General features: G+C 35.5%; 1 protein-coding gene across 3 annotated transcripts in view; it reads left to right on the top strand.

Annotated features, from left to right (window-relative positions):
• The window catches only part of LOC131078011 (uncharacterized), a 265,096-nt gene that overhangs the window by 165,668 nt on the left and 73,112 nt on the right, over nt 1-26,316 (top strand). For all 3 annotated transcript variants that reach the window (XM_058015649.2, XM_058015645.2, XM_058015641.2), the window contains exon 12: nt 91-269. In XM_058015649.2, the coding sequence (XP_057871632.2) occupies nt 91-269 (179 nt within the window). The remainder of the gene's footprint in view (nt 1-90; nt 270-26,316) is intronic.

The following is a 26,316-nucleotide window of genomic DNA, read 5'->3' as shown; positions in this document are numbered from 1 at the left end:
AATATCATCTTGGTCTTCTTTCTAACCAATAAATGCAAATTGCCACTGATTTTTATTTAAATGTTTTAATTATGAGTCATGACTGTGCAGGGGCCTCCCATGTCGAGTACAACTAATAAGATTGTGGCTACAAAGCGCAAAAAGGGTGGGAAGAGTACAAAAGGAAAAGGAGGTGAAGGATCAGCTGGTCAGTTATTGGTGATACCATTTCTATCAAAATTTGTTTGTCCTTTTGATAGTTCATCTGGACCTACAGACACAATTATGAAGTGAGTTCTATGAAAACCAATCCTTTTTGATACTGACCCTTTTGATGCTTCACAAGAAATAATAAAGATCTACAACAGTATAATCATAAACTGAAGGAAATCTTATATGCTGTATTTCTTGCAATTCTTAAAAGATAGTTCTTTAGTGGCAATGTAATAAAAATATTACAACTTTGTCATCTTAGTTTTAATCACATTACTGAAGTAGTGTTACTTTCCATGTTTGTATTTAAGATTTATCATGTGTATTGTACTTTTAATTAGATTGTCAAATCTTTATTTTTAATCAGACATTGAGTTCCAAAGGCTTTTAAATAAGTATAAAATTATCCAACTGCTCTGTTTTGCAATAATTTGATATGCACGAAATAACCCTGCATATAAAGCGTTTGAGCCACTACTGCATACGACACCTGACTTTGGTGGTGATTCAAATTTAACACTTTTGGCTTCTATTTTAAAATTGAATAGTAAAACTGGTATACATCTTGTATCCCTTTCAATTAAGTAATGACACTTTTTTCTTCTATTCAATGACTAGAGTAATATCTAAAAATGATCGATTTAGGTAAATGGAACTTGGAATTACAATATGTAATGATAGCCAAAGAAGGGAGTACCAAAAATGTCTCTTGCTACAAAAATAAAAAAAGTAAAATAATTAGGCAGGGTTACTATGAAAAAATATAAAGGCAATATCCACATTAAACTATATGAATATGTAACAAAAAGTGAATGAGTAAATCACCATGAGAGACAAGTAGAAATTATATCACCTAATGCAGTCTCATAGGCTTTCCTACATGTACTGACATGGTTTTGTTACAAGCATAGATCTAGGTGCCTTCCATGTATGTCATGGGTTCTTACGATATCCCAGATGCTGTGTACGTTTTAGGTACAATATTGTCTTATTCCAGAGGTACTTGTGGTATACTTGACTGTCAGACAAGTCATATAATACATGAAAAATGAATAAAAACACAAACTGAAAAAATATAAAAAGATGCAACTAAATAAATCCGAACTTCTAGGCAAGAGCTACATAGAAACTACATTGTTGCTGGTCCTAGTGCATTTGATTCTCTTATGATGATTTGTTTGTATATTTGTTGAGTTTGACTTTGAACATACACTTATTTTGAGCAAATGATATAATCCTATTGATATTCAATGTCAAGAAACTACACTATTGCTGGTCCCAGTGTGCATTCAATTCTCTTATGATGATTTGTTTATGTATTTGTTGAGTTTGACTTTGAACATTCACTTGTTTTGAGCAAATAGTATAATCCTATTTGATATACCATGTCATGATGTATTCGATATTTTGAATAACTAGTTATCATTAATAGTTGGTTGTTGCGAGCATGCTACATTGATATTATGCTTACTTTTGTGTTTGATCTTTTTTAATATTAATGAACCGAAGCCATACTAAACCCAAGATACGAAACAAAATCAGTAAAACTTTAATCTAGAAGAAATACAAAACACAATCTGTACATGTATCAATATCTTGGTACATAGAAGTGAAATGAACTATAATCTAGAAGAAATCATTTTAATAGAGGGTGTAGTGAAAACCTTAGTTTATCATCAAGAAGAGTCCGTAGAGATATTTGTTAGCATTTTAATTTGCACCTTTCGATGCAACACAAAATGTAACTACTTATAAGGTAGAACTTTTCTTCGAATTATGAGGGGAAGTTCCCTTTCGAGAAGAGTGAATGAAATGATACGTTTCCTATCATTGAAGTTTATGAAAATCTAAAATTGGGGATTTAAGTATGTAATACAGAAAAACTTAAAATAAAAACTTGTCTTTTTGTTCTCAGGCTAGTGCCCAAGGGAATTCAACACTTTGCACGTGATAATGCTTTATATTTATTATCTACTCTAGAACACATAAGTGGAGAATTATGAGCATAATGTGATTATTTTTTAAAAAGATACAAATTCCCATAAATTTAATTTGATGAGTTGAAAACAAAGCTACAAAACTTCCTCTTCTGAAGTCTGCAATACAAAGCTTGTAGTAGTTACTAAATTGTAAGCAACTCAGAAGACAATTGAAGATGGAAAGCAAAACACTCTTTGAACATCATTTTTTTTTTTGAGTTGGAGAATTAGCTGCTTAGTGGCTAGGAAACTACCAAAATTAGGGGTGTAAGGAAGGGGATGAGCTGCTATAACTATAGGCTGTTCTTTTAGAGGCTCCATGCATGGGCATAATTAGTTAATTGAGTTCGAATTTGTGACCATTGTCCATGTCTTTCAAAGGTTTAACCTTCTGGTCTACACTTGGGGGCTTCGACAATAAATAAAATTTTGGATGAAAAATAAATAAAAAGGCTATTTGAAACTTCTAATCAAAGAATAGTTAACTTGCACACAAAGAAAACCCAAAATACAATTTTGTTTAATAAAATATAATAAAAATAAAAAATAACTTTTCGATAAGATAACCATTTCTAAAATAAAACCAGTATATAACATTTTAAAACCTTATCTCTTGACATAATATATCTAGTGTTCCATGACCATTGGGGATGGGGGACGTGGGGATGGGGGACAAAGGGTTTAAGTTTGGGGACGACAAGGGGGTGATGCTGATATACATATAGTACTTGGAAAACTAGTTATGAAAAGATGTAAGAATTACATTTCAATTGAAACTTTGCCAAACTTGTAAAATACTAACAGCAACATTGCAAATACTAAATACTAAGATTTCTTGAATGCTAAATAAAATTTGACAAATGAAATTGTCAAATTGGAGATTCCTATTATATCAAAAATATCAGAAAGATGATTATAATTAGTAGTATGATATCAAAATAGGTACAAAATGTCAAAATGTATTGAAAGGAGGGCTCTAATCATCTATTAACTCCTAATCAATGGAATTACTGGACTCTCACGGTCAATATCCCCCAAACTAACACCAACCAGCCTTGCATTTGAAGTCGTAGCATCCACATCAAACTTGTAAAATACTAACAGCAACATTGCAAATACTAAATACTAAGATTTCTTGAATGCTAAATAAAATTTGACAAATGAAATTGTCAAATTGGAGATTCCTATTATATCAAAAATATCAGAAAGATGATTATAATTAGTAGTATGATATCAAAATAGGTACAAAATGTCAAAATGTATTGAAAGGAGGGCTCTAATCATCTATTAACTCCTAATCAACGGAATTACTGGACTCTCACGGTCAATATCCCCCAAACTAACACCAACCAGCCTTGCATTTGAAGTCGTAGCATCCACATCAACCTATGATGGCTCCTTTGGCCCTACATCCCATCGTGTTGCTGGACTCTCTTTGTACACAAGTGTCTTGCAGTCAATGAGACGCAAAGCACTATGTACAGCCACAAGTTTCTCTGCTCTCCTAGAGGTAAATCTGTTCCCCTTAAGAGAGTGGATGAATCTATACGTAGATCAATTTCTCATAGCAGTTGAAGAACTATGTGATGTCCCCTTTTTGGGACATCAAAAAGTCAATTAAATAATTAAGTTTCAAGTTGTCAAATTATATCAAATTTAATAACAACATAGTTTAGTTATTTAATAGAGCAATTAAAGTGACTTTTTATGTCAACAAAGAGTAATAAAATAAAAGTCACTTTACTATTATTATTTCCTGTTTGTAAAACTAAATATAAAAGTGAGGGAAATATAAAAGGGCTTTTGGAAGCTTCTTGAGGAGTTTTTATAAAAGGCAGTTTGGGCGTCATTTTGGAGCATGCTTATGGATTTTGGATTTGATGAATTGTCTGATGCTTTGCATTAGTTGAATCTCTGAGGACGCAAACCTTCAGCAGATTGACAAGAGGGTTGGACGAAACCCTAGTTCTTCTTTGTGGAGTGATCGAGAGCAGTGGTCACTATAGAGAAAATTTGTGAAGTCTCCATTGGAGACAAATTTGTAAGAGTTTGTTTAAGAAAAAAAAGATATTGATAGATTGGGGTTTTGATGATTATATCTTCTTTGAGGAAAATATATATATTTTTTTGAATATCATACTTTCGGTCAAATATTTAATATTTTGCCAGCACTTTCAATATGAGCGATAAATATTGTGGCCGTGAGTTTTAATTTAATGACAAAAGCTATTGTAAGGTTCTTTTGATTAATGTCGTGGATGTTTTTATTAAAAATATTTCAATGTTTGATACGATTGTTATCAAAGATTGTGGTTTTCATGATTTAGCTGAACTATTGAAAAAGGGTTTGATTTAAGATTGCCGGCTAAATAGTGGTTGGCGTGAAGTAATATTCGTCAGCACTTTGGTTTAATTATTCCTTTGGCAGCCGGATACTAATCTCGTGAAAGAAGTAAGGCCAATATGAAAGGAAGGAAATGTATGTATCACGCCAAATATTTATCTCCACACTATAGTTTGTATTGGGAAACTTCAATTCTCCACTGTCGTTTGAAGAGGTTGAATTTCGAAGGGCAGAAGCAGAGCATGATCTCCGTAGGGTGACAGATCCCAATCGCACATCTAGAATCGGTGGTAATATTCAGATGGCGACTTCCAATGCTGTACCTGGAGTTATCGAATTCATGACAGTCTAATTGCTGGCTTCCTATTTTGTCTTTTTCTATAATTCAAAACTGTAATACTTGGTGTCGGTGTTGAAACCATTAATGGTTTATGCTGCTGGAAAAGACATTACATTTCCAAGCTCTGCATACAAAGTGCAATCTGCTCTCAAGGAATTCCTTTGTTGTTGTGATATACCATGAACTAATATTATTGCATATATTTGGGATAAATGAGTGACAATATTCAGGAAATGGCTTGTTAATATTATTAATATTGAGTTCTAGATTCTGCATTTAATAAAAGTCAAATCTATGTAATTTCCTTGTTCTGAATTGTTGTCAACTTCTGAGCAATTGTGTTGTTGAGAATAGTTTGGTACAAAGGCTTTTCTTTATTTGCAATCTCTCCATATTAAGTTTAAATATCATATCCTCTGCTCAAGTGTTCAACCCAATCAATCTAGTAAACTACAAACCATAAGATTCAAACAGCAGAATAAAGACTTTGACAGAATAAATGCAAAAAAGGTAGAGATAAATTCTGTAGAAATCAGCGAGGGTTATTAGCAGAATAAGCAGGGGTTCTTACAAACTAGAAACCTGAGATAGAAAACAAATTGCTAGTGGTAGTCAAAGATTTCTCACCATGAGAATTCCACCACAAAAGTGGGTCCTCTTGTGGCATAGTTGCTATATCCATTTTAGCCGTGTACAATCAATTGCCCTATACAATCAATTGCCTTGAGAAAGTATGGGCCCTATGCACATGTAACTGTGATGTTGATGAGTGGACGATAGCTAATCTCCATTCCAACATATATAACTATGCCGCATTTAGACTCCACCCAACATGCCTTCATCTTCTCCATCAAAACATTGATCTTGGAATAGTTCTTATTAAAGATAGTGGTCCTCAATTTGGTCTCACCTGGTGGCACATATGATGGTCCTCATGTCGCCATCATCGATATCATCTCCTTATAATAAGGAGATCTAGCTACATGAAATGGGATGCCATTGGCAAAGAAGAACTTGCCAATGGCATCATCTATCTTATCCTTCAACTGCTCATTGAATAATTCAACTTTGGGGTTACTTTGAGTTTGCAACTTGCGTTTTGCCTTATCGTCTCATGATTGGGCCACAATACTGGAAGTGGACAAAGGTCCTGACATTATTCCTCCCATTTGCAATGCATGACAAGAAGCATGTAGCTGTCTCTGCTAAAGCTGTGCCCTACTAGACAAAGTAGTAGGCATTGTAACTGCATTGTCATCAGGAATGCCCCAAAGCTTGTTGATCTCCATTCTATATGCCAAGTTTTTAGGTTCTTCCAAAAAAGGACATGGTTCCACACCTTTAATTCGAATAAAAAGGAAGTGTGCATTGACTCTGGTAATGCTGCCAAAACAAGTTACACCACAAATGTTGCATTGCCACTTCCTTGTGCCACCACTTGTCTTCGATGTGCTTGGTACTTTTGATGCAAACTGTTTGAGAGGAGACCTAGGATAAAAAGGACCCTTAGCATACTGTGCCAGTAATTTGGAAGGGCAATTTGTATTAGTTGCTACACTTGCCATGGAATTAAATTGGGCTCTAGGATCATCCCCATGGTCACCCCCCTCAGCCCCAATTTCATATTCTGAATCATTTTCACTATGAGAATGATTTTTTATCTCATCCTCGCTCATATCATGAGAGCTCATCGTGACACTGTATTTCACAAAATCAAAATGAAAATAAATTCAATAAGCACCTATATTCAGCCGAGTTCAACAAAATTTAAAATTACAAATTTGAAAACAAAATTTAAAATTTGATGTTGAATACTGAAGGCAAAATGATGAATGAATCAACCATCATTTTGTCCTCAAGATTCAACATCAAATCTGATTTTGGAAATGAAATAGAAAAAACGATAAAAAAATTTGAAAATCAGAAAATGTAACAAACAAATAACCTACCTTTTGCTTGAAAAATATCTCCAAGTTGCTATAGAATCTTCCTCTTCTTCTTGCTCCTTGTCACTCCTCTTAGAATTGCACTCACTCAACCTATCTATTTCACTCCTTCAATCACTCCTTTCTTTGTTTTTTCTCCTCTTCACCTAGCTGTTAGAAAAAAATAGAAAAACAAATGTGAGAAAAAGTGAGGATTAGAGGGGGTTTTGTAAGGCATAGAGGGCATGGATGGGACCCACATCAAATTAGGGTTTGACTCTAACCCTAAAAATCTAAAAAAAAACACTTTTTTGAAGCTGGCGATGGGAATGCCCAGACGTCCTTGAGATGGCTTGAGGGACGCTTGCGTGTCCCCAAGACATCTCAGAGACGGTTGGCCATTTTGCTTGCCTCCTGACCTACGATGATGGTGGCGGGGGACACCTCGTCCTCGTCCCTGTGTCTTGGATACGTCCATCTTGGAAACATGGGGGAACACATCCTCGTGTTTCACTGAATATATCTAAAAAGAGAACTCTAAAATTAAGAGAATTGTCAAAAAGCACATTTGGCTGAAAATAGAGATATCTAAAAATAGCTACTCGGCAACCCAACCTGATGAACTTGGCATAGAGTTAAAATGCTTCAAAGAAATTAATCAACCCAAAATTTATTAGGTGCTACCATTGAACCCATTTGTAGAGTTTGTATCTAGTGCATATACATTCTTTGATATTGATGCCTATAATTTTGTTGATTTTTCTTTGTCGAATTCATAAATTTAACTCACATGTTGGGCTTTCCCGAATTTGTATTTTACCAACCATTTAAGATCACTCTATAGTATAACTCATTCTAATCAAATGGCATGTTGCTCTCATTAGAATATTTACAAAGGATAGTTGTTATGATATAGGAAACAAGCTCTTATTTCACTGAACTTTTTTTGTGTGCATATAGTGATAAAGTTGAAATGGCCTTATCAAGCATGCTTATCAAAAATTTGAATTGCCCTTTCCATGTAAAATCTTGCTTTTTTGAGCTTAATTAATGTTATGGTGCTCCTAGGTTTAACCTTTTTTGCAATTTGTTCATAAATTGGAAGCTTATCAAGCACACTTTTTTTCTCATCTAAAATTTCATATTTTACTTCCTTTGCCTTCGCTATCAAAACATATACTTTCCCAACACCCAAATCCATTGTTCAATGTTTTTCAAATGGTTGACCAACTGATCTAGTTGCCTTTGCTCATCAATAGACTTTACAATTTGAGGTTGATGGTGGCACATTCAATAATGTTCCTTGTGTTCCTTCATTATTTTTCTACCTCCTTTCCATTTACCAGATTATTCATAGTGGGACAGGCAAGACAGTTGAGTTCACCCCTGATTCAGTGCTCATTAGAGATCTTCATAGTAGAGAGCTTATTGTAGTTGGCAGTGCTGATCATGCATCACGGTTGTATGAGTTCTCTCAATTTGCTCCCATTGAGCATGCAATTCCATTGATTGGTCCTATCTCGCATGCATCGAGAGTAGATTAGGTATCTGAGGAGAGGTTTAGTTTCTTGAACCTATGTGTTCTTCAATCATCCACAGTGGTTCCTGAGACTTGTGTTGATCCTTCTCCACCTCCTACTTCTTCAGAGATCACTTCAACTGAGTAGGATTATTGTTCCCTTCCAATTTCAATAGAGTGGGATGAGTACCTACCAAATATTGCAGAGTTGTTTGATACATCATACACTCTAGATATTGGGGACATGATTGAGGATATTCCATTCCTCTTTGATGGCAGCTTGAGCATTCTTGTCGTCCCATCTCCAGTGCTTTTGGAGGTTGTTCATCAGGTATTTGCATACTTGTTTGTATCTGCTTTTGTTGATTTCACATCTTTTAATTTATATAGTTGAGTAGTCTTCCATGGCACACATCTTGAGACTATTCCTTCCATCTCTTTTCATGGAGATGCTTCTGCCTTGGCCATTGGATTTGTTTCTTCCGAAGGGGGGAAACATGGTTTGTACATCAAAGTACATGGAACTAAGAGGAATCACAGCAAAATATCTTTCGAAGACTATTAATAATGAATGATGCTCGGAAACGTTTGAACCCAGAAGATTGTGCTGAGTCCAATGGTCACATAAAATGGCAGTATTAACCAGCTTCAATGTCCTCCAATAATGCTGCAATTAGTGTTGAACCCGTCCTTGAATGTAGGAATCTCAACTCGCCAATCAACTTCTCCAGTCGGCTGGTGGGTATACAAAACTTGGCCAGCTGACCTTGTGAGTGCACCTTCACGTCTTGTATGGCTTCCAACATGCCCAATAGTAACCAAACCATTTCATTTCGGGTTTTTGTCAACTAAACCCAACGCACAACAAACACAAGATGTCACGGCCAATACAAACTTTAGTGGCCAATGAATATTCAGTAACCCTTGCATATAGTGCCACTGCTTCTCCGTTGCTTCCTACGTCCAACTTTGCAAGTCTTATCTCCTTTGTTGGAAATGATGAAACCTACGAGTAACCCTGCTATATCCCACTCGTCTGCACTAATCCAATCTGAAATGGTTACAAACAATAAATTTGGTTTGAAACAACCTTCCAGACTTGGTCTTACACAGGTGTGGAAAGTGATACAAGTGAAGGTTGGCGTCTTCAATTGCTTGAGACAAACTCCAACACACATCCCAAAGACAACAATTACCAAGATGACTCCTTCAACATTAAATGCTTATATTTATGACTTCCTTTGGGCGCACTTTCCAAGACACCACAAATGTGGGATAAATGAATGATATAATAAAATATTATATCCCTTATGTCTCCACAAAGAAAGGCTACTTTTAATTTTTCCCCTTTAACATTAGACTCAACATTAAATAATCACTAAAGCTAAATATTTTAATTTAACTTTAAAAACTTTTACTTTATGTTGGTTGAAAATTTTGTACACCTGGGGGATGTACAAAATTGTGGTTTCAGCCACAGTGTGTGAGACATACTCTCCTAATTTCAAAGGGAGGACTCCCCCTTTGCTTTCTACTCCAACAATTCAAAAATAAACTCTTAAATCGATTCTAAATTTGGGTGAAACTATGCCTTATTCTCTTTTTTCAGAAAAGACACATTCTTTTCTCTTCTTTCAGAAAAGAATCACAGCTGAAAGCACAAATAATTAATGAAGTAAACTAAATAAAGAAGCAAAGTTTCCATAAAGGCACAAAGTTCTCCGTCGCTTCTCCAGGACGAGAAAACAGAAAGAAAGCTTAAAGTCTTCAACTATCTACTCCTCTATCAACCTTTTTAGATAATGTTTTGGTAACCAAGCACAGTATGTAGCAGTGCAAAGTCTAATTACATGATGCACCTCTTATGCACAAACATAAAAAATAAAAGCAGCACAAAGTCTGCAAGTTACCCCCTTTGCTTGAGCGTCCTACAATAGTTTAAAACATGACAAGCAGTTCAAAGTCTACAGTATCAAATCTTAAAACCAATCTAAAACTCGAAATGCAATAAGCAGCTCAAAGTTTGCAAGATTGAGCTTGAATCCCTCTTGTATAATACCTCAAAACTCACAATCAATTTCCAGAAAATGTCATCACATAACACCTTGAATCAACACAAAGTTTGAAAGGAATTTGCCTCTTTTAATTGACTGCAATCTGATTTACATCTAAGCTCAAAGTCTTAGAGTGCACATACAAACTGGCAGAATTTTGTTGCATTGCCAAAAGATATCTATTACAAGGAGCACCCTCGTCTATTTATAGGAGAGGTGCCTTGAGAAAAAGGTGGAAGGATCCCAACTAACTTGAGAAATTCTCTCAACCACCATGACTTATTCCAACTGCAGTCCTAATTTAGCTCAACTTGTAGTTGCTTTACATGTAACTACATTTTACAAAAATGCAAGTAAAAGTGACACTTGCAATTACAAAACCTTGTTTTTACATGTAACTTGTCAAAACAAAATTACAAATGCATAATTGAAATTATTCTGTGTCCAAAGACACGACTCTAACTACATCATCCTCTGTCCAGAAGGTCTTCATGCTGCTTTAGGATTTTAGAACTTGAAGTATTCATGATTAGTGAAGACATCTCCAACTGGAACGAGAATTTGCATCCTTAATGATCTTTGTGTCCTTGGCCAACGAACTTCAACCTTATCACATGCTTGGGGTAGTACCATTTCTTCAGGAGGGAAATTCTTCTCTTTGTTGTGTTCTTTTTCCATGCTTGATTCACTTTGTCACTGGATAAATTCATGAGGATTATTGACCCTTGGGCTGCCCCATGAATTACTGTTGTATCTCTTCTTTTGTTCACTGATGAAGAACCCATAACACCTTATTCAAGATGAAATTGTTTTGAAACAATGCCCATGCCTTGATTTGCTGGTTTGATAGATTGTGTGTGCAAACAAGACTGACAAGGGAAGGGATAAATTGATGCAAAAATGGGCTCACAAGTGAATTTCAGGTTTTGAGGACTGCATAACATGTGTAGATAAACAAGAGCATTGACTTGCAATTGTGGAGAATGGACATGCTATTTCAAATGTGTAATGGGAAAATACAAGTTTGCACTTGTAATTGGTTCCTAGAGACTCCTTTTTTTAGTGCATTTTGGACCAATTTCGGGTTTTGGAAGGCTGACTACAAGTGCAAGTATAGGGAAAAACGTTTACACAACCACTTGTAATTGGGTCTTGAAGAGCCGATTGCAAGTGTTCTTTATTTGCAAAGAGGGAACATTTAAAACTTGCTTATGGATGAAAGAAACTTCCAGCTGTGTTGTGGAGATCCGACCATGGAGGGAAGGCCATTAAAATCAACCTCAAATCTGCAAAAACGTGGCAATGGTAGAGCAAAAATGGGGGATTCAACAAAGTTGCAGACCTTGCCAAGTGTTTTTCATGCCAAAAATCTCCAATCAAGGTACATATGAGCAAGAGCAAGTTAAAAATCCACAAAAACACTTGCAAAACTAATTTTGGGTTTGGGGAGACTCATTACAAGTTTAAAATAACTTGTAATTCCTCATTGCAAGCATTTCGGGTTTTTCATGACCCATTACAAGTTGAAAATGTCTTGTAATGCTTTACTTGAAGCAAATCGGATTATTTTTGGTTCATTACAAGTTGCTTTTTGAAAATAGCTTGTAATGGGAGCTTCTAAAATCACTTTACTAGTTTGAAAAAATGAATTAAAGGCCAATTTCGTGTTTTGAAGGACACTTTACAAGTTACTTTTTGACTAAAAGGCAATTTCGGGTTTCTTGGAGACAAATACAAGTTGAAAGACTTGTACTTTCAATTACTTGCAATCACCTTAAAAAGACCCCTACTTGACTTGTAACTTGACATTTTAAACAATGAACCCACTTGTAATCGGGTTACAAGTAAATGCATTTACTTGCAATGACATCTAAAGGTTCCCCAATTTGCAATGACTACTCTGAAACCCAAAATTGCACGGAAAATGGCCAAAAGTAACCAAAATTTTCACAAAGATGGAAGATAAGCTTGTGATTGATTTACCATCAAGAAATGTGGATTCTCCACCTTGGGAAGTGTGCCCTAGAGCCTTAAAATCACATTTTGTATTAAAATCTCCTACTTGCTATGATTGCTTTAAAACCTGAAATTGAAGAAAAAGCTAGGAAAATGAAGGCAAAAACTCACCAAAACTTGGACAACAATGGCAAACACACCCCCTGATGATTTGATACTAACAAATGTGAGTTTTGCACCTCGTAAAATGTGCCTTAGAGACAAAAACGACACTTTTAAACCAAGATTTAGTAAGGGTTTTCAAATTTTTGAATTTTCAAAAATTGAGGCAACAATTTAATCGCCCAATAAATTAATGGCTCATTAAATTAGCCAACCTGGTGAAGAATTAAATGCACCGAAATACTGACAACCAAAAAATGCTTCAAGATTTGCCAGACACTGAGCTGCAAGCTGACTTACTATAAATAGTAAGTATTTGGAAATCCTGTCAAAACACTTCTGATTGGCCTGAAACTGAAATTGCCTAGGCCAAATCCTTCACCGATCCTTGCAATGTCCTGGTTAGCCGTTGGGACCATGGCAAGATGAGCTAACGACAAATTGCCTCATGACTACTAAAAAGGGAACATCACAGTCTATGAGTAAGAAGGCACAAGTTGAAATGCACATACACCAGCTCTTTTGCCTTGCTGCTTATCAATTGTCTTTCATTGATTGGATAAAGGAGTATGTACTCCAATTTCACTTAGATGAAGAGGATCTAGCAACCTATTGAAACAAAGTAGAGGGTTGCAATTATAAATTGTAAATCATACATAAAATTTGAAGTTAATTTTATTATTTTTAAAATAGTAAACAATGTAAATTTAGAGATTAAGTTTGATTGCAAAATTTTGGAGGTGTGGTGATGTGTGGCCATTGAGGTACCACCAAGCATGAGTAGCGTTCCTATACTTGTCACGGAGAGTGGGAGGACTTTGACTGTTGGGGGCTACAAAATCAACAAACTCACTTTACAATTGGGGAAAATTTTACCAAGTGCTTTCCTAGTATCTTTGTATGGTGGCATCCTTGATGTCATAGCGAGAATTTGATCACTAGAAAATTTGGGAGTCAATGCAAATGCAAGAAGATGTAGTGGGGTGGTCATTTTGTTCCATCACTCGACATAAATTGTTCACACCTTTTTGAAGATTTTTTTTTTAGGATAATGCTCTTTTTCATTGATGATGAATTTCATTTTCTCAATCATTGATTCAATGCCATCATATACCTCTCTCAAACATGGTTTATCCATGTCAATAAAATGGATCATGCTCATGATGGGCTCAATGAAACTAAGAAGATATTCCACTCATTCCCACCAAGTGTCATCTAAGATCACCCACTTTACATTTTTTGCCCTTTCAGTATTGGATTTCCTCCATAGGGACCAACTTTGACTAATAACCATGCAAGAAAGTGACCCCTACACCTTCACAAGTCACCTCAAGACAGTTGTGTTGGATGCAAATCGAGTCTCAGCAAGCTATTCAAAAATAAAAAATTAAATTTAAAATACAAAGAAGACATGCTCAAATTTAAAAAATACATTAGTAATTACTAAATTGAAATGTAAAATCTAAAAATTGAAGTGTTTCAATTACTTGCAACAACTCCAACCATGAAAATGATCTAAAAATGGCCTATGACGTTATGGTTTTTGATGAACATTTGGATCTCTTTAGCATTGTAATGTCCCCTAATTAGTTATACTTTAAATTAACCTAAATTTGCCCAAACCTAAAATAGGTAATTAAGTTTATGGGAGTACCTTTGTATATTGTTTCCCTGCAAGACAAAATTAGGGAACATATATGAAGTAATACTTATAAACTGAAACATATACTAATGAATTAGATTGAGTGATACAATCCTTTAATGTATTAATTACCATTAGTATTATATTTGTTAGATGAAATCAGATTGTAGGTTAGTTGCCATTCTTTATTATCCAATTCTTAGTGCACTAGGGTAGGCTAGTTGGATAGGGTGTCCAAGAGACCCTCCACCCTAGGCCCAAGAGCAGATGCTACATCCCTCTTGGCTCCATGTGGCAGGTGTTAGGCATCCATCATGGAGTGGCATACCCAGTGAGGTGTCCTATCGCCGTTCCCCCTTATCACAACCACCACCTCTCTTAAGCCCAAGAGCAGATGCTACACCCCTCTTGGCTCCATGTGGCAGGTGTTAGGGATCCACTATGGAGTGGCGTACCCTCACATGCAATGAACCATTTGTGATATTCTAATGTAGGTCTATTTGTTATTCAATTCAGCTTATTACGTTAATCAATTATACTTGACATGGTTATTACAATTCCATTTCATTACATTAGTGCCTTATATTAGATTGTCATCAATGCTTTCTGTTATTACTACTTTGAATCAGTATTAATCATAATTTGTCTTTGTTCTATTACAATCACTATGCTGTTTCTTATATTATTAGCACTATATGAATTTACAGTATTATAACAAATTTGATTTCCTTATTCATTTATGGATTCATTAACAAATATATATATATAATGTCCAACAGTAATGTTATGTGCACTAATTTTAATGTTGTTTGAATAATTAAATGTTCTTTGCTTCTTCAGCTTTTATACCATATTAATGTCACTAATTTAATTAAGATCATACTCAGAGGTTTAATTGTAATGTCCCCACTTTGAAATAAAATTCAATAATAAATGATAATAATAAAATTAAAATATTTAAAATTAAATTAAAATATAAAATAAAATAATTAAATATAATTAAATATGATTAATTAAATATTAATTAAGTTAATGAAAAGTCAAAAGAAATGAAAGGAAAGGTTGTGACTCCCTCAACAATGAAATATAAAAGGGAGAAGAGAACCTCATTTGAGAGGGGGAATAATTTGGAAATGAGAAGTGCAGATCTGATTATGAGAGGTTGTGTCCCTTTCAAAGGGCAGAAATAATGAAGAGATGCACTCTATCAAAGGGAATGGTGAAAGGGTGTGTCTCTTGCCAAAGGGCATACATGATGAAGAGGTGTGACCTCTCCCTCACATTGAGAGATATAAAGGAAAGGAATCAAAAGCATCTGGTAAGAGCACCATGGATCAGATCAGATCAGAACTGTTATTAAGTTACATGCAGTAACATCCTTGTTCTTGGTGGTATGCATGGGGATGTGTTTAATAAGTATCCTTAATATTAAATATATGAAGCCCAATAATGTTCTTATGCAGAATTAATAGTAATACTAATATGGACTGCAATATGTATGATAGTCATACTTAATTTCATATACGTATTCATAATACATAAGAAATATATATACTTATAGTCTAAATCATGTTATTACTGTCAGTATTTAAGAAGATGAGGACGAGATGTTCCAAAGAGGGGCAGTCTAAATCCAAGAAATAAGTTGAGTCCCAAGATAGGGTGGGGATCAGCGACCCATAAGCCTTGAGGGTATAGACCCAAGATAGGTAAGGGCTTGGATCTGTAAACTTTGAGGGAACCTATTGTAGTTGGTCTCTAAGTGCTTTGGTAACATACGTAAATCCCTTCTCCCTTAAAACTGAAGTAGTAACAGGGTCTGATATCTATATTAATAATGATATTAATCATATAATGAGGAAAATGGACAAGCACTTGTTAATAACTTATTGAAGAAAATCTATCAATTTTAGTATATTTAAATAGATCAGGTAGGGGACATTACATTAATGATATACAAATATTATTTTAATATATATAAATTACTGGCTATTATATTTAATATTAACTCAGAAGTTATTCTTATACATACCTGTCACCACTGGCTCCTATTTCTTATCCCTGCTAGCAGCCTTAATGATACCTTCCTATCCTTGCTGGTAGACTGGATGATCTATCCTCTATTGTTATTGCTTAGTTGTGTCAATTATTATTGGTTGTTTGTTTAAGGATCCTATCACTAATTTAGCTAATCATTCTTCGATCTGGTTGTTCTTCCTTAAGGCAGCGATACCCTTAATTGGAATCATTATTGGTTGCTCATAATAAAACGTGAATATATTCAAAACTCCTCTAACCAGAATATTGCCGGGGGGGAGGGGGGAGTATGAACATTATAAGGTTTCGTATTAAACATACATATTAAGCACATTCCTATGCATACCACCAAGAACAAAGATTTTACTGCCTGTAACTTAATAACAGTTCTGTTTGAACTGATTGACGGTGACGTTACTGGATGCTTTGATTCCTTTCCTTGATATCTCTCAATGTTTGGGAGAGGTCACATCTCTTCATCATGTATGCCCTTTGACAAGAGACACACTCTTTCACCATTAGCACTCTGTCAACTCTTCATTATTTCTGCCCTTTGAAAGGGACACAACCTTTCACAAACAGATCTGCACGTCTTATTTAAGTCAGTTCTGCACTTCTGATTCCCCAAATTATCCCCTCTCAAATGAGGCTCTCTTCTCCCTTTTATACCTCATATTTGGGAGAGTCACAACTTATCATTTCATGCCTTTTGTCCATTCATTAACTTAATTAAATTTTAAATTTTATTTAATTATATTCTTTTATATTTTCATTTTATTTTTATTTTTATTTTTTTAAATTTAAATTTTATTATTGATATTTACCATTAAATTCTATTTCAAAGTGGGGACATTACAAGCATCAACATAGATTTGTTTGTTCCAATTTATTTTCCTAATCTAAAAATGGCCTGTGACATGTGATGGTTTATGATGAACATTTTGATCTCTTTAGCCTCAACATAGATTTATTTGATTCAATTTATTTTCCTACCCAACTTTTTGTAGCATGCGGTTGAGAGAGTGGGCAACACAAGGTGTCCAAAATATGTGTTCAAATAACCTCTCAATCAACATACATACAACTCTATATTTCTTTGCATTGTTTATTACTACTTGCACAACATTTTGACTCTTGAGGACCCACATCTTGAATGCATTGTATAAGGATGTAGGCAATAAATTGTGCATCCTTAACCTGAACTGCACAATCCATGGCTTTCAAGAACATTGCCCCTTTAGGGCACATTAGAATAACATTCACTAATGGCTGATTTTTGGGATCCTTCCATCCATAAAAATAGTTGACCCCTATTTGTTAAAATGAATTTCTATGAGAGCCAATGTATTGTCTATGTTTGTTACCACCTTTGCTAGTAAGGTGCTACATACCTTCTCATAAATTGGCCCTCTGTACCCTTGTGGAGCCTCATTTTCTTTTTTCAACATATCCTACCAATATGATGATTGTACAACATTAAATGACAAACCATTTGCAAATAGTCGCCTTGCAACAATTTGATCTATGATCTCTACAACATCATTCTTAAATGCGGTCTCTCTAATAGCCCCTTGTTTCTCTTCAAACTAATGGGTTTCTTTTTCAATTATACCCAAACATCAGTGACACTCTACTATGACATCATGAAAGTCACTGTGAGATGGAGAAGTAGGGGGCCTCCTTGATCCCCTTTGTCTTCTCAAAGGATGGTTTGTGCCATGAGAAACTCTTGCATCGACTTCCTCTTGCTATCTAATGCATTGTGCTATTTGTTGACGTGGTAACCCATTACTATCATTTCTTGGACATGCTTTGATTCCTTGAAGAGGAATGGCATAAATGGGCTTTCACATGGTTGAATGAGCCAGTATAGCTCGCTTTAGAAAAATTGCATATCCAAGCAAATGTTCCACCCCATCGATCTTGTTCTATCATTTGCAAATGATTCCATAAAGGTGAATTTGGGTCGTCTTTTAAGGTGGGTCAAGCAATAGAGCTATCTACAAGAAGTTAAAAAAAAATTAAGCAATAATTTAAAAAAAATTAAACAACAAATATTTAATATTAATTTTTTTATTAAAACTTAAATCTATATAATTGTAATTTACACTTTATAATTTTAAATAATTAATTATTAAACAATTATGAAACAAATTAAATAATTTCAATTGTATGTTTAATAATATAATTACATTATTAAATTTAATAAACAATATTACCAAAAAAAGTCGAATATTAAATTTTAATAGTTAAAACTTAAATGTTAAAACAAAGTAAATTATGTTCCTAAAAACATACTGCTCTTTGGTTGGCAACTTTTAAATCTTGTGTGCTAGGGTGTTTTGTGATTTGTCTTAATAGTAGGGTGTGAGAATAATATGATGTCTAGCGAGCCCAAGAATGTTTGAATATTATCATTATATATATGTTGGAAAAACAATTAGGCTTGCAAAATATTTTAAGAAATGCTTTGTGTATAAGAATAATTTATGAATGGGAGGTTGAGAAGGGAAACCCAAGTTGTCTAGATGAAGTGTTGATCAATGTCATCCTTGATCATTGTTTTTATCCACCAATAAAGGGAGAATGTAAGGAGTACTTGTGGAGAGGGGGTAGTGAATGCAATATTCAAGGATTTTAGAAGCAAGAGCATCTAAAAATGCAAGAATTGCCTCCACTTTGTTCAACTTAGAGAGGGATAGGAAGTGGACTCCTTGAGGAGCAAAGAGCCAAGGATACCTCATATGTCCAAAATGATAATCATGCAAAAACTGAAGATTGTGGAAATAAAAGACAAGTCAAAATATTCTCAAGATGTGGAATGACATTAAACTAGTTTTAGACAATGCTTTGATGAAAAGTTTTCTTTCACAAGAGATCAATGTAGGAGCACAATGGTTTTGAGCTAAGTTGTTGGTTTTGGTTTTGGTTCGTAGGTTCAATATGTGGATTCAACAATTTTTTTTTGGAGTTGGGTTCATTTTGGTCACCTATAAAAAAAACTAAATCATAAATATATGCTTAATTTAGCCTTGAGATGTCTTTGGATGTGTAGTTTTGCGGTTAAAATACTTCGTTGGTGAAGCGACCACCAAGGTTCAAACCCCTGTTGGGCCATTGTGCTTGTAGGCCTTGTGTCTTCGTTGAGCCATTGTGCTCGTGGGTTTGAACAAGTGAAGTGTGGGTATGAGGTCCTTCGTTTGTGGCCTCACTGGTTCATAGCTCCAGATCAAAAAGTATTTCACGTGGAGCCCAAGGGTGTGTCATGCCAACATCACCGGTCACGTTAAAAAGTTTAATAGGCATTAATTTAAAATAAAAATTAACCTTGAAATAAAAATTAAGCTAATCAATATATATAATGTTATATTATAATTTAAAAGTATTATAATAAAGTTAAAAATATTGTATTAAATTATAAATATTAAAATCATGGATAATAGATTCGAGTGCGATGAACGAAATTATGGGTAATTAAATGTGTAGAGGCATAAAGGTAAAATATTTAGGTAATGAGAAAAAAAACTTTGTGGGGAGTGTTAATGACAAAATAAAAATGTAAATGTTGTGATAAGAATAAATTTGGATAGAAGATAATTTGAAGTTGAAAAGACTCACTTGGCATTTCAACTTTAAATAGTGTGCAATGAAGAGAGAAGGGGGCGTAAGCAATAAGGAGTGTGTGCATTGAGGAAAGAACACAGAACAATGAGAAATAAAGAAAGTCAAAGTTTGCATGAACCCCTAGTATTGAGGTGTATGAAGGGGTGCCAAAAATCAATAAAATATGTGTGCAACAGTAAAGTGGGGTGAAGGGAAGAGCGTGTACAAGCAAGGAGAAACCACACAAAGAGGAAGATTGGACGGGACATGTGAAGGAGGAAAGAGGAGTCTGACTGCAAAAGGGTTTGGCCCCTTTATTTGGAACAAAAAGCAAAAAAAAGATAATTTGGTATAGGAGGCAAGGAGTAGTAGGAAGGATGGGCATCAGGAATTGAAATACTAAAGGCTTCAGAAGTTGGTAATTGTGAGAGGGCGCATGAGTATAGTGAAGGCTGCACTAAGAATTTATCAGAGATTGAGATAGCAGATGCACCAGAGGATTGGCAAATGAATAAAATCATAGAAAAGAGGCATGGGCAGAGATAGAAGTGAGCACATGAATTGATGAGTGCACAGGAAATCAATAATCTTGATTGCAAAGTTAATCAAGAATAAATAGAAAATGAAAAAGAGTAGTGTGGAAATTGGTAGCGAGCTTGAAGAAGGCAGGGCAAAGGAAATATGATGGGAAGAAAAGAAAGAGTAAAGGAAGCAGCATAGGAATTGAAGGAAGTGGCTAGTGTGTGCATGAAGTAGAGGAAGAAAAGATAGATGCTTGTGTGAGTTTGAAGTTTCAAACTAAGAATTACATTATGGTTTGTAATATGTTGAATAAGAATAGAGCAGGGGAAGGCATTTTTGCTGAGGTGAGCTGTCTGCCAATGAGGATAGAGAGAAAGAAGTGAAATTGTAGACTAAATTCTTATTTTAGGAGGGTGATTTTATTGTAATGTACATTTTGATCTTTCAAATGCAATAATGTTTTGTTTTGACCCAATTTAGCTCCAAATAAAGATGGTCTAGCAAGACAGTCAAGGGTGTCTTTGTCAATTATCATTTTGCCTTGCATGACCTCGTTGAACTCAAAGACCTACAAAAGAGGAAAAAAGCAACCCATTGACACTAATGGCCATCACACGTAGTAAATTGAGGGTTTTAGAGAGTAAAATGAGGACAAAGAAAAATGATAATTTTTTTTTTTAAATGTATTAAGAATCCTTTTTTGTCAAGTTTCAAAGTCAAATGCCAAAAATGATTAGAAAAAGCAAAATGAAAAAGAAATTTTCTAAATTTTTCAAAGTTACCTCGAGTTTCCGGGACGGGGACGGCAGGGGACGACGGGACGCGTTTCCGGGACGGCAAATTTTTTTGCCAAATTTGGGGACGGCGGGGGACGGCAAAGGGGATGGCTATATAAAATATAGGAAAAATTTAAAATATATAGGAAAATTTCAAAATTCTAAATGTTCATATGAAAACATGGATAAAGCATGCATACATACATTATATTCATATGAAAACAATAAAACATGGATATAGCATGTGTATGATACTATGAAAAGTTGAAAACATTTTAGAATGTAAATTCTGAACATACAACATTGTTAATACTCAATAGACAATATGCAATTATGCATTCATAAATCAGAATTTCAATTCATTCACATTGTCAATATGCATATCAATAGACTCGGAGGTTAAATTTTCCCTACTTCTATCGACGCAGTTTCCCCCCATATTTTTCAACGGGGTTTTGGGGGCAGCGCCCCCAAGGTGGGGTCAAGGGGTAGCGTCCCTTGCGCGCTCCCTGTCGCGATACAGGGCGGGGTCGAGGGGCAGCGCCCCGCGAGGCCAAAAAAACTTATTCTTTAATAAAGGCGTTGGGTGTTATTTTTCTATTGACTTGCCGAGTTTGGCGATTTTCTAATTTATGTCAAAATGCCCAAAGGCTACACTGCTGCCATATAGTTTCATTGTCAAAATTATGAATTAAATTAATAAATTTAAAATTTTATTAATGTTATCTTTTAACTTTTTTTATTTTTAATAACAATTTGAATTAATAAGGGGCCTATATTAGAAACTTTAAATAAAAAATTGAAAATACAACTTTTTTAATTTTTTAAATATTTTTTAAGGGCCTTAGAATGGGGGACGTCTGGCCGTCCCCAGGACGGATTGGGGACGTCCCAACCGTCCCCAGCTGTCCCCGGGACGTACGGATGTCCCCCAGAGCTAGGGTAGGCGTCCCCCCGTTTTGAGGACGTCCCCTCAAAAAACAGGGCAATTTGGGGACGAGGGGAAATGTCCCCTAGCCGTCCCCAAGTCCCCGAAAAGTCCTCGGGACGGGGACGGGGGTTTTCAGGTCGGGGACGTGTCCCCGAGTAACACTGAATTTTTTTGGTTGGTCTAGGCTCTAGTAGATCCCCCTCAAGTTCGTTTGGAACAAAACCACAATGTATTTGCCACACCTTGTATGATTCCCTAACTGCACCGAATGGGATTTGAATTGGATTAGCCTTTACTAGATGAACTAGCAACTTAGGTTTGGACTCTCATGATATGTATCCAAACATCTATGACAAGACTAGGTGCTTAAAAATCCTTGAACTGAAAAGTATGGTGGGTTTTGAAGTAGCGTTGTGTTGTGCATTTTGCATCCCATCCCCGTCTTTGACAGGGGACCTCCATTGCCTTGGTGAAATAGAGAGGAAAATGCCATAATGGTTGAGCTTGTGAAAGCCTTTCATGGCCAATAGTGCGTTGAGTGTGGGTTGTGTGCACCTTAGAGTTTGAACCAGTGTTCCACGGGGACGCATCCCCCCTCGTTTTTTGCCGCATCTCCAGGACGGGGACGCGATGTCCCCTGCCGTCTCCCCACCGCCACCCAAGCGTCGCTGGAGACGGGGAGACGTCTCCGCGTCTCCCAGAGAGACATGGAAACGCCTCCATGTCTCTTTGGGAGACGTTTGGGCGTCTCCCTGTCCTTCGAGAGACGTGCAAACGTCTCTCAAGGGATGGGGAGACGCCCAAATGTCTCCTGTCGCCCCCATGTATATGCAATGTTTAAAATTAAAATTTAAAAAAAAATGACTTTTTTGGGGGTTAAGGGGTAAACCCTAATTGGATGTGGGCCAATAGAAAAATAACACCCGACGCCTTTAGAAAATAATAAAAGTATTTTTGGCCTCGTGGGGCGCTGCCCCTCGACCCCGCCCTGGAACGTGCAAGGGGCGTTGCTCCTTGACCCCAACTTGGGGGCATTGCCCCCAAACCCCCGTTGAAAAATATAGGTGGAAATCGCGCCGATAGAAGTAGGGAACTCTAATCCGAGTCTGATTAGGTTCCATATAACAACACAACTTAGAAAACTTGGTATTTAGATTTAGTATTTCAAATTTCCTATAGTCTCATTTGAAATGTCATTCTTATACTCTAATATTGTCATACATCTTTTCAAAACTAGTTTTTCAAGTACTATATGTATATGTATAACTATGTCAGCACCACCACCCCGCCACCCCCGCCGTCCCCAAACTTAGGCCCTTGGTCCCCCCGTCCCGGAAACGCGTCCCCCGGTCCCCAACGCCCGTGGAACACTGGTTTGAACGTTTCCTTTAGAGCACCTGCAAGCACCAAGATCCTCATTTTGGAGGGAGTAATCTCGAAATTGAAGTAAGCTCACCAAATGACCTTTTATGCCGAAAAGCTTCAAAAGCTCCAAATTCATGCAATATAGCCGAAAACTTACCAAATCGTTCAAAACTGGCTAGTAGGCCAAAAATCCAAAGGGTGCCTAAGCTCGCAAAGTCCACTTTCAGGCTGAAAAGAGAGAACCCTAAGTCGCAAATCCTCCCAAATGGCCGATTTTGGTGTAATCTCGTATTTCACACAGATTGCTTGATTTTTTTTGACATTTAAGAGAAAAAGAAATGAATCGTGCATTTAGGCTTGATAGCTCGAAATCGCCAAGAAAGGCGCATTTGAACTTAAACTCCAAAATCGCGCCATCTTAACCCTCTAGAGCTGAAAATAGGAAAAAAGGACAAAATCGCGAATTCCCTCTCACAGGCCCGAAAATCATAAAGTGAAAGATGAGATGATGAACAAAGTTGCGCATTTTAGGTCAGATGGCCGAATTTCATCATGAAATAAAAGCTGAGATCCAAGGTAAAGCAAAGTCTGGTCATTCTCCCCAAAAATCACGAATTTCGTCATAAGGAGGTGGGGTCAAAACCAAAACTCGGCCCTTTATTAGATTTTGCAAGAAATGAAAGAAAGGTTCAAATCGCCCAAAATGAGCCCACTAGTCGAAAGGTTAGAAAATGTCCAAGTTCATGCTTTCATCTCATTTGCCCGAGGAAACTAAAGGATTAATATCGTTCAAAATGTGTCCGAATTTTATAATAGGTAAAGGTTAGGCGTTTTGAGGGGGAATGTGAGAAAACTAAAATCTTGCATTTTAGTGAAATAGGCCAAAATTCACAAGGGGGCGCGATCTAAAGTTTAAAGTTGGCCAATAAATAAAATCGCACCAAATAGGCTAGAAATCCCGAAATTTGGCAAAGGATGACAAATGAAGTTTTTTCAAACTTCACGTTTTAATTAAAGGGCCCAAAATTGTGAGGAGGCGACGATTAAAGTGTGTTTTTTTAAAAATCTCTCATTTTATCCTTCCGGTTTGAAACTTTCAAAAGGGAGAAAGACGTTTTAACAAAAATTCTCGCATCTTGGCCAAAAGGGCCGAAATTTGAAGGGGATTCATTTTAAACTTGAAAAGCAAATCTTGCATTTACCTTCAAGGGTTCGAAATTTGACTAAGGAGGCAAGAAAACATTGAAATAAAGTCTCTCAAAAGGCCCCTTGGACTCGAAATTGCAAAGGAGGCCCCTTTTCACTTAAAACTTTAAATCACGTAAAACATGTAGAAGGCCCGAATTTCATCTAAGTAAGAGAGCGAATCAAGAGCAAGAACCGAACTTCATAGTGGAGAAGAGGGGCATTTAAGATAGAATTTAATATGATTGTTAAATTAATTTATTTAATTTTTAAAAATGATTTTTAAAAGTGGAATTCATTGTTTGTAGGATGACATAGGGAAGAGCTAGAGCGTCAACTTGAAGCGCAAATTGGGGACGCGACTGCGAGCAAAGTGAGGATGTAGAGCACAGGATCAAAAAATGAAGCATGGGAAGCACGCCACCACTTAACTAGTAAGACCGAAGTGAAGAACACAGAATGCTACAAAATGTGAATTCTCAGAAGGATACACAACTGGATTTAATTCCAGAAATTCAGTTTAAAAAACTGAAATTGTTAATTGTAAAAAGAGAGCTGCTTGTGGGCCTCGTCTAATGAATTCAAAGTGAGGGGACACAGGTCAGTTATCTCTAATTGTCAAATTGACTAAATTAAAGCCAAACAGTTGTGGGTAGTTGAGATAGTGGTTGGGTGGATATATGAGAATTGAGTAGGCATGGGTTGAAGCTGCCATTTTTCTGGAAGGCAGATCAGGGCCCTTGGATGCAATCAATCCTGGCCTCTGGTTCAGTTTGCAAAATCTATAAAAGGCAGTATGCCTCTCATTGTAAAGGGTTAGATCTAGGGTTAGAGTTTTTGTAGAAGGTTAGACTCTTAGATCTTAGATGGTTAGATTTTAGAGTAGTTAGATGTAGTTTTCAGATTAGAATAGCATAGAAATGCTGCAGAAATTGTTGTAATATCAACTGAAATCAATATATGGACATTGATTTGGTGTTTATCATCTTGGTTTTAGTCTGTTTGCATGGTTTCCTTTTGCAGTTTAGGTAGATCTTTTTCTTGGTGTGTAGGTATTTGATGGATTCAGGCTCATACCATTGAGGATATGCTGTAATGTCCCCTACTAGGTTTAGTCTCGTTTTAACCATAATTAATCCATATCAATGTACTTATGACTAAACCCAAATTGATTAGGAGACAAAACTATCTTAAACATAACATTTCTTAAGATAGTGATCGTCATAACAGAGAAACATAACCTTCTAGTTGATATCAAATTAATAATTCCATCTGATTTATAATCTTATATTTACTTACTCATTCAAATTACTATATATATGTATATATATATATATAAGTATATTTATTATTTATTATTTATTTTCAATTAACATTAATATATATATATTCAACTAGAGAACATCCCTTATAAAATATTATAATAATTACAACCATTATATTATTCTCTATAATTATATTATTACTTATTTTAAATAGTATTGTAATATACATTGTAATTCAGAGCAGTTCTTATAAACTATTATAATAATTATAATTTTATTATTATTATTATAATTATATTATTATTTTTATCTAAATTTATACCATTATTAATTCTGCGTAAGAATGTTATGGGGTTTCATATATTAACATTAATATTAGATACATATTAGGTTATGTTAGCAATGTTAATATTAACAAAGTCAGATTTATTATTAGTGTTAATTATATTCTTAATACCAAGCAGAATTAACAGTCCCATATATTCATACTTTACCAGTCCGTATAACTGCTGCATTAAT

This window comes from Cryptomeria japonica, chromosome 6 (genome assembly GCF_030272615.1).
Source record: "Cryptomeria japonica chromosome 6, Sugi_1.0, whole genome shotgun sequence".
NCBI classification, from domain to species: Eukaryota; Viridiplantae; Streptophyta; class Pinopsida; order Cupressales; family Cupressaceae; genus Cryptomeria; species Cryptomeria japonica.
This window is presented reverse-complemented; position numbering and strand designations above follow the sequence as displayed.